Source organism: Malaclemys terrapin, chromosome 1, assembly GCF_027887155.1.
Source record: "Malaclemys terrapin pileata isolate rMalTer1 chromosome 1, rMalTer1.hap1, whole genome shotgun sequence".
Lineage (NCBI taxonomy): Eukaryota > Metazoa > Chordata > Testudines > Emydidae > Malaclemys > Malaclemys terrapin.
The window spans coordinates 25,409,800-25,429,312 of NC_071505.1; the positions used below are offsets into that span (position 1 = coordinate 25,409,800).

At 40.7% G+C, this 19,513-nt stretch overlaps 1 protein-coding gene across 1 annotated transcript in view; it reads right to left on the reverse strand.

Moving 5' to 3' along the window:
• RELN (reelin) overlaps positions 1–19,513 on the reverse strand; it is a 446,977-nt gene that overhangs the window by 376,918 nt on the left and 50,546 nt on the right. The window contains exon 2 of the mRNA XM_054017864.1: positions 2,535–2,645. Within this exon, the coding sequence (XP_053873839.1) occupies positions 2,535–2,645 (111 nt within the window). The remainder of the gene's footprint in view (positions 1–2,534; positions 2,646–19,513) is intronic.

The following is a 19,513-nucleotide window of genomic DNA, read 5'->3' on the forward strand; positions in this document are numbered from 1 at the left end:
AGATGCTTCCAAAAGTTGAACTGAAAAAACAGGTGGCTGCAAATTATTCATATGCACTTAGGGTGGGATTTTCAAAAGTGCTCTGCGTTGGCCTACTTCTACCATTGGCCTAACTTTTACCAATGAATTCAATGATAAAGCCTTCAGAACATTTGAAAATCCTCCTCCTTAATCTTTTACTAAAACTCTGGACAAAAATAATCAATCGGTCATATAATATATATTGAATGGAGTTTTGGTTTAAATAGAAGGCTATTGTTCAGTCATTGGAAAAAGTGGTTGACATTATTGCCCAGCGGAGTTGGTTTTCCAATCTGTTTCTTTATGAATTAAATGCTTCCAGTTATACTGCATACTATACCATATAGAAATGACTGTTTTCCTTCAGTTACTCTGCTGAGGCTTCTCTTTCATTAGAAGTGCTAGAATTTCATTAGAATTCAGTAGAATTGCTCCAGCAGTAATAGAAGCATCCACCTTAGATAAACATATGTGAAGTGTATGTGAAAACTGTTCACTTTTTACAGTTATCCCTCACATTTGTAGTGTAATCACCAGTCCCTTCCAGGCCAGGACTTACGAGAAATGGATGTGTTGATAAGCAGCAGACAGTGTATTTAATTAATATTTGAGCTACAAAGCTACGGATAACTAGACGGGCAACTAGCTGTATCAACAGCCCGACTACAGAATAACCTTTTTATTCACGACAACTCGGTCCTGTCTCTTTTGTATTATCATGGACACAATAATAATCACTAAAAACTGTTTTTATTCGGAACACATTTTGGGGTATGTGGGTGTGTAAGTAAATTATTTTTATATGAATGGAGCAGCTGTTAGTGACTTCTCTATTCAGGTTGCCTAACACTTTCCATTACAAACAACTCTTGCAACCTTTTCTTTGAAGAACTCTCAGACCTCCATAGTTTGCAGAAGGCCTTTAAAATTCACCCATAAGAACATCCTCCAGCTAAAAAAGTGCCTTTTCTTTGACTCATGAATTTCTCCTGAAACCTTGTTGAGATAAAAACTGTTAAAAATATCACCATTTCCCTTTTTCCACTTGCCTTCCTCGGGTAGCATGCCAAAATAGTAACTGACCACAAAAATTCTAACACTGTGTCCGTGCTGCTTCCAAAACTGCAGCAGCACTGGGAGAACCTAGAGCAGCTGGGGGAGAATGAAACAGGGAAAGAGTTGAGCTCCCCCAGGCAATCTCCTGGTCCTAATGTATGGCCCCAACTCTGGGGGGCACCTAATAGGGCAGGAGCTCTTACAACTCATGGTGCGGGGAGGGAAAACTATTGTGTTTCCTCCATAACTCCCTCCCCTGGACCCAAACATGGTGCCAGCAGCCCATCCCCCACTCTGGAGGCATGAGTCCCCCACATCTAGCGGGTGGGGTGCAAGGGAAAAAGAACAAATCCAGGATAATCCCCTGGATGGCTACCCAATGAATGTAGCACATGGTGCCAGAGCCTGGTTTTCTCCTGCCTGGGGTAGCAGCCTAATCTGCCACCACCAGCTAACGTAATTAGTCCTATGTCTCAAGTGGGAAAAGTCTTTGCTACAATGCTGACGACTCAGAGTTCAAACTCTACAGAAGATATACAATGGAGGAACGTTTTTACAATTGCAAAGAAAAGTTTGATCTGCATTTTTCCTGTAACAAAACCCTAGAAAATTACATAAAAAGCTACATTAAAAGAATATTATTTAGGTTAGAGAGTCAAGCACTCAAATATTAAGAAATGCTAGCTTCATGCTTCCCATGCTATTTTAATTTTGTCCCATTGTACATAGGCTCTATGGTACAGTCTTTAATTACATGATCACATATGATTTTTTCCAACAGGATCTTGGCTTCATTCAGTGCACAGTTTGGATGCACATGAATGCCAAGTTTCAGAGTAACAATGCCAAGTTAAGGTTGCATGGGCAACCCATCTATCATTTCCTAAGGTTCAAGTTTTTGCTTTGTATGCATCACATTGCTATGTATCACTTTTGTGTGTGTGTGTGTGTATTTGTTTGTTTGTTTGTTTGTTTGTGAAAACAGTGACAGCAGAGGAGAGATCATTCCCTCTCTAGAGCAATTCAATATTTCCAGAGGGAAGGAGTATCCGGTCAACTTTCCAGTAAAGGAAAGGTGATCACTCTTGTAGTATCATGTGTGTGAGAGAATCAGGGTCTTCTTGTGGGAACTGGCTCTTTCTGGAATGCATGCAATTCTGTGCATCTGAGGCATGTCTTTGGGATGGAGACTTTCTGATTAGTTTTTCCCTTTTTTTTTTTTTTTTTAACTGTTTAAGGAGCTGATCCAAAGCTCATGGAAGTTATTGACTCCTATAGGTTTGGGATCAGGTCCCAGCATCAATATAAAATCAATTTATTTAAATAATTGTGTTCAATTCAATTTAAGTAAATAATAGACCTTAATTACTCTACAAAACTATTTGTTATCTTGAGTTGCAGAATATTTTGAAATAGAACAAATACACATCTAGGTTTGTTAATCACATTAGACTTACCAAATCCAAAAGCGCTAGAGCCACCAATACTTTGTGAAGCCTGAACGCTGGTAGATGTATAGAGTCCCGTTACCAGTAAGCCATCGAAGAATGTACTTGTCGAAATAGTCACTGAAATGAAAGATAAAAATTCTGTAAGTACCACTCAACTGTGTGTTGAGTTCTGTACTCATTCTATGGGCAAGATTCTGCCATCCTTACTTCATTGACTAAAATCTTTGCTACACACACACACACACACGCACACACACACGCACACACACACGCACACACGCATAGTGGTTCTTCTCATGGAGTAGAGCAACTCTGAATAAATAAGAGTAGCAGACTTTTGGAGCTCAAATAATGAACTTCAATTCTGTGTAAGAAACCGTCCTGAAATAATACTTTCACAATATATAAATTGATTTAGTGACTGTAAATTAGTTTGCAAATGTAAATTTCACAAACATAATTGCTCAATATCTAATCAGGCTTCCTGATTTTGGAATTTATTTTATTTTTAATATTTTTTAGGATTTATTTTTAGCAAAGAGACTGTATTTAGAAGAAAACAATTGGTGTTTGTTACTTTTTTACTCCTAAATTAATCATAAATCATTTATCATAAATAATCTGTTGCATGAAATGGACACAATTGAGAATTACAGCACCAGGATTTGAAATTAACATTGGAAAGGTCACTCATCTCTATCCGATAAGCTCCTTTTCCTAGAAGGCAAAAAAACCCCATTATATGGTAACTAAATGAACTGGTTTTCAGAAAATTTCAACATCGCTGTCAGTAGAACATGTGGTTTACAACTGGCTGTCAAGACCACAGAATAAATGACATAAGCAATAAAAGAATTAAGGTTTATAGTATCGCTCTTTCTGGATTTCAAATGTGTGCTACATGACAATAGTAATACACTTTAGTGTATTAAGCAGTTAAGTCATATGTGCACATAGGTCATTACAGACCAAGTGTATTAAAATAATCCATTGGATACTTTTTAAAAATATTCTTAGCTATATCAGTTAAACCATTGTCCCGATTTTCTTGACACTTGCAATTTTCAGCTGAAAATGCACATTATTTAGGAAGGCATTGAACACTGAAAAAACACCAACAATTCACAATTTTTGCAGTTTATTCTGTAAACATTCATCCTCATTTTTTTGCTTCGATGTCTTATCAGATGTTATCAGTTTAAACAGAAAACCCTATGTACAATCTGCTTGAATGTTCTATCCTAAAAAGGCCAGAATTATTAAGTGATAAGTTTTTTTCTATTATGTAAATGCAATATACATAGCAATATCCTCTATGCCTGGAATTACCTCACTGATCCCGTAAGGTCATGCAACCTCCTTTGCCTCTTTAAAATCTATTGTCAAAACCCATTTCTTCTGATAGTTTCTAACACTTGCCCAAACACAAAAATGGAACTAACATAAAGCACAAAAACTAAAGCAAGCAACTAAACTATTTATCATGTAAATTTCCATCCCCCCCCTTGTCTAATACCCTCTCCTGTCTTGGTGTTTGTTTGTAACCTACTTTGTAAAATCCTTTTTTTCCCTAAAGTGTCTGTAAACCATGTTGCACACCTATAGCTGCGTATAAAGAACAAAGACCAGCAATTTCTTAGAGGCTATCAAAGACCCAGACCCTGCAAAGAGATCCACATAGGCAGACCTTTGCAACAGTGAAGAGTTCCATTGAGTTGACTGGTGTCCTACACAACTTTTTGCATGATAGAGACCTTAGTAACTATTACAGGTTCTCTTCCACTCTTTCATCCACCTTTTTATACACAGAGCTCAACAATGGAATATAATCTCTGATCAGTTCAGACTCCCTTTGTGACGGGTTGGATCACAGAAACCCCCTTGGGAGCTGCCCCCCGATGTGCAAAGACTACCCCTGCTTCTGTTTTCCCTGCCAGCTCAGGACTCCAGCACTCTGTCTTGCTGAGCCAGACACTCCCATCTGGCTCCAGACACAGACCCAGAGTCTGAATCACTTGTCCCAAAGCTGCAAGTTTACCTGAAGACAGCTCACAGAAGTGTGCTTGTCTTTAGCACTCAGATGCCCAACTCCCAATGGGGTCTAAACCCAGATAAATCCGTTTTACCCTGCATAAAGCTTATGCAGGGCAAACTCATAAATTGTTTGCCCTCTATAACACGGATAGAGAGACATGCACAGTTGTTTGCTCCCCCAGGTATTAATATTTTATTTCACTAGGAGGGTGGTGAAGCATTGGAATGCGTTACCTAGGGAGGTGGTGGAGTCTCCTTCCTTAGAGGTTTTTAAGGCCCGGCTTGACAAAGCCCTGGCTGGGATGATTTAGTTGGGAATTGGTCCTGCTTTGAGCAAAGGGTTGGACTAGATGACCTCTTGAGGTCCCTTCCAACCCTGATATTCTATGATTCTATGAATACATACTCTGAGTAAATTACTAAATAAAAAGTGATTTTATTAAATACAGAAAATAGAATTTAAGTGGTTCCAAGTAGTAACAGACAGAACAAAGTAAGTCACCAAGCAAAATAAAATAAAATGCGCAAATCTATGTCTAATCAAACTAAATACAGATAATCTCACCCTCAGAGATGCTTCAGTAAGTTTTTCTCAGACTGGACACCTTCCAGGCCTGGGCACAATTCTTTCCCCTGGTACAGCTCTTGTTCCAGCTCAGGTGATAGCTAGGGGATTCTTCATGATGGCTCCTCTCCCTCCTTTGTTCTCTTCCACCCCTTTATATATCTTTTGCATAAGGCGGGAACCCTTTGTCCCTCTGGGTTTCCACCCCCCCTCACTGGAAAAGCACCAGGTTAAAGATGGATTCCAGTTCAGGTGACATGATCACATGTCACTGCAAGACTTCATTACTCACTTGCCAGCACACACATATACAGGAAGACTCACAGGTAAGTACAGCCATCTGCAGACAATGGGAGTCATCAAGATTCCAAACCATCATTAATGGCCCACACTTTACATAATTACAATAGGCCCTCAGAGTTATATTTTATATTTCTAGTTTTAGATACAAGAGTGGTACATTTCTACAAATCGGATGATCACACTCACTAGATTATAAGCTTTGTAATGATATCTTACAAGAGACCTTTTGCATGAAGCATATCCCAGTTACGTTATATTCACTTATTACCATACTTTCTCTAAAACTATCCCAATTACATTATATTCACTTATTATCAAGTTTTTATAAAACCATATAGACTGCACAACGTCACACCCTTGTCCTCCAAACTTTTTTTGGTTCTAAATATCTGGCCACATAGGACAAACATACTCTCCACCCCACTCTATTCCTCTCTTACTCCTGCTAGAAATGTCATGTGCTGTGGATGACTCAGTAACTGAAGCAGTGAGGTGTTGGTTCAGGGTTCTGTCCAGTTACCATTTAAATCAGTGCCATGACAGGACATTCCTAGTACATTCAGCAGCAGGACTAGTCTGTTGTTCTGGCTGTACCATCATCAGTCATTCAGTGGTTAATCTGTGGTACACATTCAATCAAGTTTTTTTGGGGGGGGGGAGGGGCACAGGTGTGTTATTAGTAGTATTGTATAGTAATAGGACCTGTAAAAACAACAGGGAGAAGGGATTGTTTTGGTTTTTAACTAGAGGACTAACATCCAGTATGTTTAATTTACTCCTCAATAATTTACATTTAAATTATCTGTATTTATTCTAATATTCAATAGTGCAATGAATAATTCCAGGACAAAGAAAAACTCCCATGAAGTTTAACAGGCGTTTCATCTGAGCAAAGAGAGCAGGTTCAGAACCCTAATCTCCATTTTGGAATGCATCCCCTCATAACATACATGTCAAACAAACAAACAAAAACAAATGAGAAGCAGACCACAAAAGCGACAAGACATCAATAAAGTACAATAATTATTTTGAAAATAAAATAAAATAAAATAAAATAAAATAAAACAATGAATGCTCCCTTCATCTCATGTTGAACTAGTGAATTTTGCAGGGTTTATTCTTTCCTTTGTACTTTTTAGTCTGGAAAAAGGAAAATGTATGTTCTAAATTATGCTTAAGCTTTATTTTTGAAGACTAGAAAAAACAGTGGGTGAAAAGCATTGATTGAGTAAGGGCACTGGGCCAGTTCTCTGCTGCCATTTTGTTTCGCTGTGGGGTAGCCTTATTCTTTCTTGAATAAACGGTGAGCACTCTCTCTGGGACAGAAGGGATATTTTACAATGCCAGTACTTGGTTTTGGACATATTTGTTTGATCACCAATCCCCAATTTACATGTACATGTAATGGATCAATTTTCATTGCTGAATAGTATCCAACACAGTATGGTTTCCCCATTAAACCCGTGGGAAACTGCAGATTGCCTTGAAGCACTTTTTAATGGAGCACTAAATTGTTGTTATACATTTGCAATACATTGTAGAATAATTTCAGAATTAGTTCTATAAGAGAAAAAAAGAAGAGTGACATTCTCAGAAGGTGTGAATGACAAAAAAAAAGAAGAGTGACATTCTTTTAGGACTTATCTCAGGCCAATGGGGAAGACATCAAATAGTTTATTTCAAATGAAAGAAGGTATGTTGTATTACATATTAGTACTAACAATCATGAAGACAGCCCAAAGTACAGGATTATGATTTTATATCAGGGACAGGGACTTGTTATTACATGTTATTTTTCCTTCTGTGCTCCAGAACAGCAGCAAAATAATCATTTGGCAGTCATTTGTTTCAGCCCAAATAGTGGCTTTCTTGTTAAACAGGCAACAGCATGTATTTGCAGCCTGGAGGAGGGTGGAGTGGGAATTAAAGCCTAGGCCAGGAGTAGTCAATAGGAAAACCGCAAGCCAAATTTGAACCATCAGACATTTTTTAAACAGACCCCAAAAATCTTTTATTTACTTATTATTATCATTATTGTTTGGGGAGGTAGTATTATTATTGTCTCTGAAGTCTGGACCTTGACAAAAAATAATTGACTACCCCTGGCCTAGACCAAGGCCTACGTGGAGGTAGGGAGTGGCCTCAGCCCTGCAAGTGGTGGCTGTCTCACTGCTGCAGCTGTTTTGTGAGACAGTGGCACGAGAGGGATTGTGAGTACCTAGCAAAGAGTGTACGAAATCACTTCACTCTCGACTTTATCCCCTCTTCCACCCCAAATACTCTTCCTCATAGGATAACCAGGGGAACAAGAAATGTACCTCTCACTTCCCTGGCCACATTACTGTGAGGAGCCATGGATCTGCAGCTGGGGAATGGGGACCCACTGGGCTGCCTCCAAGAACTGTGCTGCAGGCACCAATCCAGCTGAGTGGCAGGATGCCACCACATGCTGCCACTGAGAATGCGGACAGGCTGCCAAAAGCCGCTGGCAGCCTGCCTGGAAGGGAAACAGAGGTCAGCAGGGGCTAGAGCAGGAAGCTGGTTTGATTCCCTCTTCACACACAGAGATCACCAGGGCAATGTGGAGAGTCATGTGAGAAAGTCATTGGAAGAAGGAAGCTCATAGGCAAACAGGTCATAGCTCCACACAGGAAGCCCCCACCTACCCTCAGATAGCCTAGTGACCAAAAAAGGAGTGACAGACTGAGATCAGGATATCTTTCCCTGAGAATCTGACCAGAGGTGCCAGCTTCCTCCAGGCTCCAGGGGTGCCAAACTCCTCCATCCACCTGCCCCCTTCTCTCAAGCCCTCACTCCCGCCTCGCCTCTTCTTGCCCCGCTCTGACCCAGGCCCCACCACAACCCCCACCCCACTCCTTCTCCTAAATCCCCACCCCATCTCTTCCTGTCCCCACTCCCGCCCCGCCCTGCCTTTTCCTGCCCAGTTCCGCCCCCTCCCCTGAGCATACCCCGTCCCTGCTCCTCCCCCTCCCCCCAGAGCCTCCTGCACGACATGCAACAGCTGATCATGGTGGGCGGGAGGCTCTGGGAGGGAGAGGGAAGAGTTGATCGGTGGGGCCGCAGACGAACAGGAGGTGCTGGGGGGAGGTGGGGAGCTGGTGGCCGGTGGGTGCTAAGCACCCACTAATTTTTTTCCATGGGTGCTTCAGGGCTGGAGCACCCACAGAGTTGGCACCTATGACTCTGACCCAGTTATCTTGAAGAGACCATAGGAAGGGCAATAGTGTTTGCCAGGATTATAGATAGGAGTGGTAAAATTGCTGCTTATTAAGGTTGCCCTACACTTCCCAAACATCCTGTATTCAGTTGCCTATAACTTTGCCAAATTTTAACCATTTAGCCCAAGATCCCTGAGTTTCCCCAATTCCTCTACTGTCAGCAAATAGCCATGAAACCCACTGGCAAAGCATGTACCTCATCCCCCACTAGTGTCAGTCCATGTAGAGGAAGACAACCTACTACAGCAAACAGTTACTCTATTAGTTCAAATGCCAGAGTTCCGTGTAGTGGATATAAAAGTTCCAATCTTGCCGATGACTCACATGGGTGTCACTATGATGCCACACAATTGAATTTGTTTTTTCAGTTTGCTTATTTTTAAAACCTAGGAAGTTACACACAAAAAACAATGTTAGATGAACATTAAGGTTGTACGGTCAAGTATTTGAAGAGGTAGATAATGCCAGAATTACATGATCACATACTATTTTTCCAAAGGATTATAGTAAATACAATATATTAGTTCAAATTTTTGATAAAGAGTCCTGCAATCTGAATGTTCAGGAAACAAACACTAATGGGCAGCATTTAAGCAGAGCTCTACATCTTCAAAACATGTAATAAACATCAACTAAATAATAAAATGTATACATATAGGTCTGTATACCTTGTAGTGTAGCACAAAGAAACATTCACGTTGGTGGGGAGGTGTATGTGTGCAGAATGAGATAACTTCAATAGCCAAATTGAAATATATGAAGATTTTACTGAATTTCACCACTGTTTTGGATATAAAAGAGATCACAGTCTGGCAGAATTGTTTCACAAACCTCTGAGGCACTAAAAAGGACTATATGCAGAGACAAGGCTTTGACATATAAAACAACATGAGCTGAAATTTTACTGGATTCAAGTATGAATTAATCAAGGCAATAGTCCTTGAAGTCTTATACACTGTTTATCAAGTCACATTGCCTTAGTACTAGAACTGTACATTCATATACCATGGAGCAAGTAAAAACTATATTTGGCATAACAGATTCGATCTCTTCAGAACTAGAATCTCTTACTGAAAAATGGCACACCTTTGTGTCAGAACTAGGGCAGCCGCCTTTTAGACTCTCTTCCTGATTAAAGACCTTCTTTGACCACGTCCCCTTCTTTGTGTCTGTAGTAGTTCACACCCCACCTCACTACACAAGAACATATACCAATAAAAAAAAAATCAACATGCAACTCTCTCTAAAATATTAAAAACAGTAAGACATTGATTCAAGCAGAGCCAACGATTCATTGCAATAAGGGCAAAAGCAAAACAGCAAGTGTGGTCTATGCTTACAATTAAATGTGCACACTGCATCATAGCAAACGGATAATGTACAGATAGCAACGACTTTGTATAATGCTATGCAAGCTTAACAGAAATCCATCAAAATGCACAGTGCCATCTAGAGTCAAATGCACAGCGCCATCTGAGGACCTGATATGTCTGGAGGAATTAGCTTTGCTAGTTATTGATTGCTGTGGGTAAAATGTGCGCAGTACGTTTTTTTCCCTAAAGCTTCTCACACACACACATCCCGAAAACATTCCATGCCCTCTCAGGGGGGCCTGCCCCCTGGTTTGAGAACCTCTGTTTTAAAGGCATGCATGAATACTGCAAATAAAAATGATATTAAAATATTTATAATTAAAGTGATGTGTGTGCAGTTAGAAGAATCCCAGATGCCCTATAAATGTAGTTGCAGTCAGTACCACATTTGTAGAAAAAGTTATTTAAAAACAAATAGTGGCACATATGCTAACAGCAAACTAAACCTGACTGCATATAGAAATGATTTTGCTTTCAGGAGAAACCAAAAACATAGGAACCCATCATGATGCATCAATTCCAAATATAAATTCTAGACCCTTCCTAAGGATAGTCTGAATCACAACCCTCTATCCCATCCAACAAAAATAAAAGCAATAAACATAGGAGGAGTCTTAGTCATACTGGGTATGTATTCTCCCCAGTTTGATGGAGAAAAAGCAGAGGAAAAAATATTGCAACATTGTTACGTATGGAAAAAATGTCCAGACTGAAGGCAGGCACAGTAGTAACATGACTGGTGAGCTTTGTCTAGAAAACAAATTTAATGAATACTTCAGACTGTAAATTCTTAATTCTAAATCTCTCCTGATCCAAAGCTAACTGAAGTAAATGCGAGTCTTTCCATTGACTCTGATGGGCTTTGGATTAGGCCTTCATGTATCATCTCCACTCTACTGTTACCAGTCTTGACGCCCCCTCCCTGTTCATTTCCTCCACAAATGTATCTAGGCCTTTTCCCAATCCTCCTTATATATGGAACCTCCCTACCTGATCCAGTTTGCCAAGGCAGTATCCCCTTAGTATTCAAAACCTTCCAAAGACTCTCTATTCCCATGATGCCAACAAGAAGCTAGTGAAAAATAGAATTAATTTGTTAAAAAAGAAAACAAAAACCCAGTAATTTCCTTCCTCTAGGAAGAGGTTCTCAACCCACAGCCCGCATGCGGCCCAATTAGCACACAGCTACAGCCCAGCCCAGCTGTGTGCTAAAGTCTGCAGGCTCTAGGCTGCTGGCTGCCACACTGCCCTGCATGGCAGGCTCAGGGTCTGGGCTGCCGCGTGGCCCCGCACAGCAGGGTCCGGGGTCCTGGCTGCTGCCCGGCCCCGCACAACAGCGTCTGGGGTTGCGGTGGGGTTTGGGATTGGGGTCCTGACTGCCCCTGGCCCTGGGCCCCACACGGTGTGGTCTGGGGTCCCTGTCCCCTTCCCCACACCCAGCTCTCCACTCCTGGCCCCACTCTGTGGAGGGGTCTCTGGGTGGAGGGCGCTGGGCATAGGGGTTTGTGGGGAGGGTTAAGTGGGGGACACTATGGTTCTCAAACTGTGGCCCAGGTAACACTTTGTGGGCCGCATATGCAGCCCACAATGATAAATAGGTTGAGAACCACTGCTCTAGGCCTTCCAGTGCGTCATATATGCTCTGTGTAAATCTTATTCAGAGTAAATGGGTTTAGGAGCACGGGCGATCTTTATTTTGTGTCCTGTACAGTGCCAGGAACATTATCGGTGCTTAATAAATTATATACAATAACGTCATTTCCTGAAAAGTTCCACAGAATGTTGCAAAATGTCTGGATCTTGATTTTGTAGCTCCTTGACAGCTTTTTGAACCCTGAAAATTATAAATAGCATGAGGAATAAACAAATTACTATGGGCATGAAACAAAATTTAGTCAACAAAAATATTCAACAATAGCTGCCCTGAAATCAAATGGCCACTAGCAGATGTTGTCAAGAGTCAAAATTGAAATATTCAACTGCATTGAATACTGAAACCAAAACAGTGACCACTGAAATACTGCTTGCTATAATAATTAGTGGAATGATTATTTGTATTTATAGAGTGCAAAAAATACTAAAATCAGCCACTTTGATAGTACATTACAAAAAATGTTATACCACTTATTAAACCCCACCAAGGGAAGACAAAATACCCAAGCAGAAGTTTAGCAGACACCATTAATGAGAATTATTGACATCACCTACGAGACATTAGCCTGTACTATAGTTCCAAGTGATCTAACGTACAATCTCAAATCAACTGATTATTGAGAAAGAGACTTTTCCAATCATAGGCTACGTCCTCACTACGGGGGAGGGGGGGTGTCGATTTAAGATACGCAAATTCAGCTACGCGAATAGTATAGCTGAATTCAATGTATCCGAGCCGACTTACCCCGCTGTGAGGACGGCGGCAAATCGACCTCCACGGCTCCCCCATCAACAGCGCTTACTCCTACCTGCGCTGGTGGAGTACAAGCGTCGATTCAGGGATCGATTGTCACGTCCCGACGAGAAGCAATAATTCAATCCCCGAGAGATCGATTTCTACCCGCCGCTTCAGGCCGGTAGTGAAGACGTAGCCAGAGCAAGTTGTCTACATAATATAGTCTCTTATCCAAAGCCCCATAAAGTCATTGGAAAGACTATCAGTGACTTCAAGGAGCTGTGGATCAGGCCCATAATGTTTAGGTACTTTATCTGTTTTTAAAATTATCAGTATTACAACCATTTTAATACATTCATTTTACTACACAAAGTGACAAGCTCACATTGGACACTATCAGAATGAAAATAATGTGTTCTAAAACCCTCCGAAAAATTCTATTTTATTTCTCCTAAAATTTAAAGGCAGCTAAACCACTTTAAATCAAATTGGTTTTTTAAAAAACATGTTCCTGTATTGAAACCTGGCCAGTTTTCAATCTAAAATGAATTTTTGGGCAGCCACATAAATACCTGAATAACAATTTCTAACAGGCACTCCAACAGACCCTTAATGATAACAGCAGGAACAGCAGTACTGAAATCCAACAAATTTATTTTGGTGCTGTATCCAGGCATATAACAACTGTCTACCCTAATCAAGACACATCTGTTGGAAGTGATAACACTTGCAGCTTTACAGACAGTCAGATTCAAAAAATGCTTATACTGCAAATTAGTCTCCGTGTGTAAACTTTATTTATATTCCACCTTGTGGTGGTGATGGTGGTGTGTGTACCCAGCAAATACCAATATCATACTAAGTTTGAATCTGAAATTTGAATTTTGCCATGATTCTATTAAATGAAAAAATTTGATTTTTCTTTGAAAAAAATTAATCATTATTGTGATTAACTTTTAATTACTGTAAACCCAGGAACAATAGTGCAAACTTACTGACCTCTGTGTTTTAAGCCTTTCAAGTTTATGTGAGGTTGGTTGCTTGATACCCATACATGAAAATTTCATAGTGTTGGCCATGCTCTCAATAAATTATTAAATAGATATGAATATGAGTGTAGTGTTCAGATTTTCAGCAGAGTGGTAAATCCCTTTATTCTCCTGTTCTCAAAAGATAAGCGGCTATTGTCTACATAACTAATAATAGTATCTTTAAAAAAAATAAAGACAATTTAGAAGAGAATAAATATTCTTGTCTGCTGGAAATTTATTATAACCCTGTAATCTCAAAATGTTTGCAAGAATTTTTTCGGTCTTGTTTTTAGCTTAGGAGAGCATGTCAGCTAAGCACAGGCTCTTGAATATGTTTATCTCAAGCTAAAAGAATACAAATCCTCTTAAAGACACATGAACTGTGATTATGATAAGCAAATAGAGTGGAGTGCATGAGTTCTAGTGACATTGGAGAATAAGGAAACATTTACCAATTAAAATATATAACATGAGGCATAGCTCCAAATAAACATAATAGTGCTATCTTTTCTACAGTATATTTTCTTATTTACAAGTTGGAAAAGAAACTCTTTGCAGCTTTGTCCTACAATTCTTTTTTTCGTATTTTTTAAAATACAATGGGCCAAGAGCTACCTTGGAAGTACAGCTGGTTGGGAATTTTCGACTGAAGGTTTTTTGAAGAGAAAAAAAAAAAAGCCTATTCATCAAATCCAAAACTGTTGACAAATCAGGGACAATTTTGACAAATCTCCAGACTCAAAAATACATTAAAAAAAGTTTAAAAATTTCTGATTTGAAACAGTTTTGTTCAGAAATTTAAGCTAAGTAGACAAAAAAGGTTAGATAAGAAAAAGTTTGAAATCAAAACAAAACATTTCAAAATTTTAGAAACAAAACATGTCAATTCACCCTAATTAAAAAAAAATAGTTTTTCCTTTTGTGAACATTTTTGAGATTTTTACTTTTTCTCACAATTAAAAATAGGAAAAAAATTGAACTCTTGAAAATATTTGAGGGAAGAGAAAACACCATTTCAGCTCTCTTTGGGAGGTCTCTTGGTATACACTGAATAGAAAGTATGGGCCAGAATGAGGCAGAATAACCTAAATGAGGTGAGAGCAAAGAGAACGAAGTGGGTAATCTGGCCAGGACAGTGGGGATTGCAATGAGATGGGAGTTACTGAGAACCTTGAACAGAAGGCACAGGACTAGCACATCTGAAGCTAATGATTATAGGAACAGGGCACAACACTGTACAAGTGCATATGACAATCAGTTTTCCTAGGGCAAACTGTATGTGTGATTCATAAACAAAATAATTCTACCAAAAGCACACAGTGGTTGCTCAGTTCATCCACCATGCGATTTGTAACAAAAAACTACAAGGACCACCTATGTTTTCCATTTTAGTTAAATGGGAAACATCTCTGTCTATAATACGGGACTGTACTACAAAATAGCCTAGAAACTGGCCCTGTAAATATTTACACGCTGGTTGGGGCAAGCAAGTGTGGATTTACATAGGAAAAAACTCCAATATAACCATAAGGAAATACATTCGTGATTATACAGATTTTTAGCCATCCGTGCAACAGCTGAATAGTGGATAAAAGCATATTTAATCTTTTGACCATAACACAGTATATTAATATTACGCATCTATTCTCAGTCTTGATTGATGAAAAAAAAATATGGATCAAAGCTTCAATTCAGTGCAGTACTGAACAATTTGTTAAAGTAGTAGTGGTCAGAGCACAAACAGATGGCAAGGAATCAAAAAGGTATTCATTTTATTATTTTGATATTTTTAATATCTTTAAAGGAAACTAAGCAAAATAATATGTTTTAACAACAAAACTTCTAAAATAAGAGAGATTACAGCTTAAGTGTGCCTATGTCTCTTGTGTCTATAATGAAATACATTACTAAATGATTCTGAGGCATAGATAATCATAGTAAATACAGTATACATGTTCATCATTTTAATTTTACAGCATGATTGTAGAGATAAGGTGGCTCAGGGAATTAATAAACTAACCCATCTCATTCAGAGACCTGGGGCCAAATTCACTGCTGGCATTAGCACTGCAATACCACTGTAGCTATATCACTTTATGACAGTGTTAAATTTGTTTTCTGGTTTCAAATCCTGGATTAAGTCTAATTTAAAATGAGTTTGATGGTCTCATCATACTCATTAGCAGATATCTATCTACATCACAAAAATATAGCGCAGTTTGGCACAACTGCCAGGGTCTGCATGAGAGGCTGATAACTAGAGCAGCAGGTGTACTGCAGGCCAGGATTAAGGAAGATTTGGCATGGCTCAGGGAGAACGTTTGCACAGTGCCTACTCCACACTTTGCTTGCTTCTATCTGATAGTATTAGTCTTTCACATTAACAAAAACTAAATTCACCTACAGCAGTGTTTCCCAAACTTGGTACGCCGCTTGTGCAGGGAAAGCCCCTGGCGGGCTGGGCCGGTTTGTTTACCTGCCGTGTCCGCAGGTCCGGCCGATCGCGGCTCCCACTGGCCGCGGTTCACTGCTCCAGGCCAATGGGAGCTGCTGGAAGCGGCAGCCAGTACATCCCTCGGCCTGCGCCGCTTCCAGCAGCTGCAGCTCCAGATGCAATTTTACTTTTGCAGTTATCTATAGTTGCTAGGGTTACCAACTGTCTAATCACACAAACCCAAACACCTTTGCCCCGCCCCACCCCTTCTCTGAGGCCCCGCCCCACTCACTCCATCCCCCCTCCCTCTGTTGCTTGCTCTCTCCCACCCTCACTCTCTTTCACTGGGCTGGGGCTGGGGCAGGGGTGTGGAAAGGGGTGCGGGCTCTGGGCTGGGGGATGGGGCTAAGGGGTTTGGAGTGTGGGAGGCGGCTCTGGGTTGAGCCTGGGGCCGGGTGTTGGGGTGCAGGATGAAAGCTCTGGGAAGCAGTTTGGGTGCTGAAGGGGGCTCAGGGCTGGGGCAGAGCATTGGGTGCAGGAGGCATGAGGTTTGCAGGCTCTGGGAGGGAGTTTGGGTGCAGGAAGGGGCTCTGGGCTGGGGTAGGGATGCAGGAGCGGGTGCGGGGTGCAGGCTATGGGAGGGAGTTTGGGTGTGGGAGGGGGCTCAGGGCCAGGGCAGAGGGTCGGGGTGCGGGTGAGGGATGTGGGCTCTGGGAGGGAGTTTGGGTGCAGGAAGGGGCTCCGGGTTGGGGTAGGGGATTGGGGTGCAGGAGGGGTTCAGGGTGCAGGGCAGCACTTACCTGCTGCACTGGTGGGGCAGCACTTACCTCAGGCAGCTCCCGGTTGACGGTGCAGTGGGGCTAAGACAGGCTCCCTGCCTGCCCTAGCTCCACGCAGCTCCTGAAAGTGGCCAGCACATCCCTGGGACCCATGTTGGGGGCAGGGGGTTCCGCACACTGCTCACGCCCACAAGCACCACCCCTGCAGCTCCCATTGGCCACAGTTCCCAGCCAATGGGAACTGCGGAGTCAGCGCTGGGGGTGTGGGCAGCACGCGAAACCCCTTTCTCCCCCTCCTCCCCCCCAGGGCCACAGGAACATGCCAGCTGCTTCCGGGAGCTGCGCAAAGCCAGGGCAGGCAGGGAGCCTGTCTTAGTCCCGCTGTGCCGCCAACTTTCAGCGCCTAAAATCTCCCGGTTTGGCTTCAGTAGCCTCTGGGAGATAGGGCCTGATTCTGGGAGACTCCTGGCAAAACCGGGAGGGTTGGCAATCCTATTAGTTGCAATTAAGATATCTAACTACGTGATTTGTTGGACTAATCAGGTAAGTAGACATATAAATAACATCAGTTGAGCCCACAAATGATTTCTGGTGCAAAATTATGCCCTCAATTATTTGTGCAATGCAAAATGGCTGGTTCAGAATGGAAGGTCACCTCTCAACGAGGCCCAAAATTCAGAAAAAAGCAGACAAGCATGTATATAGTATACAGAGAAAGTAAGCCACAATACTAAGAAACTTTGTTTTAAAATTTTGAAAAATCCATAATTTTACTTATTTTGTCTTACATGTAGAGATATAAAGGACACTCCTAAACTGTCTTTTTTTTCCCACTACTTATATGTTCCCCTTTAAAATATCTGGACAACAGGATGGCTCCTTTCACTATTATGAACTAAAATAATGGTGCAAAAAATAAAGACAAAAACCAAGAAATCTTTGACATATTAATCAGGTACTTTATGCCCTCTTTCCTCACTGCTAACTAAAACTGTTTCTATCCAGCCATGTCCATAGTATGAATCACAGCTTGTTAGAACAGTTACAGTCATTGGATCTGTGAAAAGAAAATACTGCAGTGGTTTGGCTAGACTTCCAAAATGCCTATAGTTCATCAGTTTACGCTCAGCTGCTTTGTGTCATAGAGGTCTTCCATATCCCACAGGAGACAATTAATATGAAGAAGTACCTTGCAGAGTAGAAGGTGACATTCAGCATGCCAACATGTATTACAAGATGGCAGCAGGGGTAGAGAACAGGATAGTTATTTGCTGCTACACAAGCTATATCATTTTCACGTTGGTCATGGTGGTCAGCTGTGCAACTTTCCTTCCTATGGTAGTTATGCAGCGATAAACAGGTGTGTCTGAGACACAGACATTGAATAAACTGGATGGAATGAAAATACAGCATGCCTCATTCTTAAGGACTGTGTGGTTAGGTAGGAGTGTGTGTGAGAAATGGCAATGTTCTTGGGTGGCAGAGAGCTTGAAGAGGAGTGATATGTTGGCTCTATGCAGCTGTTGTAAATTGGGGGTATACCAAATATTCTATAGTTCTATAACTACATTAACTAATGTTTATTTATGATAAAGGTTTCTATTGATTCAGGTGAAAATAAATAAAGCATAAAATACAGTTATGTTAAGTGAGGGGGTTTCTTTCCCATAACAGAATAAGGCCTATAGCTATATCAGTGAATCCTCCTAGTGGAGATGTAGCCTTTACCGCCAAACAATTAGTTTATACCATATACTGGCAAAATGACTTTTTTTTTTCTGGTATAAGTGCATCTACAATTTTGCTGGCATAGCTGTGCTGGTAAAACTTTTAAGTGTAGACCCTGAGTCAGACCAAAGTAAATGAGAGATAAAGAATAAAAAACAGAAAGAAGCGAAATGTGACAAACTTAGCAAAGTTTATACAGGGAGAACATTAATAATCAGACAAATGCAACATAATGTGGAAAATTTCAATTAAGTCATATAGAGTCTGTCCAGTCATTTATACCATATGCAAAGCTCTCCAGTTACCGTATCACCAATTATGTTGCACTTTTCTATTCTTGGACCTATCACTTTCCAACTTTGAATAAATATTGGGCTACCAAAGAAGCCTTCTAGAGCTATTGGGCAATCCTAAATGATGTAGCATGGGATACTAACACTGATATTCTAGCTGATCAAGAGGCCAGGACTTGAGTGAATTTTGATGTTCCTTTTTCAGCCTTCAGCTCAGATGCATAAAAAAAAAAAAAAAAATCACAAACTGCCACTTTATCTTTCAATTTTGGGATTCTACTAAACTAGGTGAAGGTGAAGGTCACCTGAAGTTGAAGATTAATTTTGATGCACACATGGTTCCCAAGTCCTCAGACCACAGAGCATTTCCATATGATATGGACTAAAGAGATCTTGGATGTTTGTCTACTCCACCAGCAGGCATCTATATTTTTTGAAGCAAATTCTGAGCAGTCTGGCTGGGGTCCGGTATAACTAAAAGGTTTTTTTCTTTGTTATAAGTCTGAACTTGAGGTTGGAAAAGGAGCACCTGATATTCAGTCTGAGTAGGTCCTTACTGGTCTCAGTATAGTCTGAAGATGGCTTCCCTAGAGGAGTCATTCTTTTTGACAAAGATAATCAATAGGGGACCCTCAGAAGCAACTATCAAATGTTGCCTAATCCAAATAAGCTAATTAACATATGGTAAAACACCAAAATTAGTTATAGCAGCTGATATTGTATGAAGCTCTCTCCATGAGAGAAGGGCAATAATACCATGGGCATGCAATTTAGAAACCCTTTATACAGTCATTCTTTCTTGTACACTATCATCAAC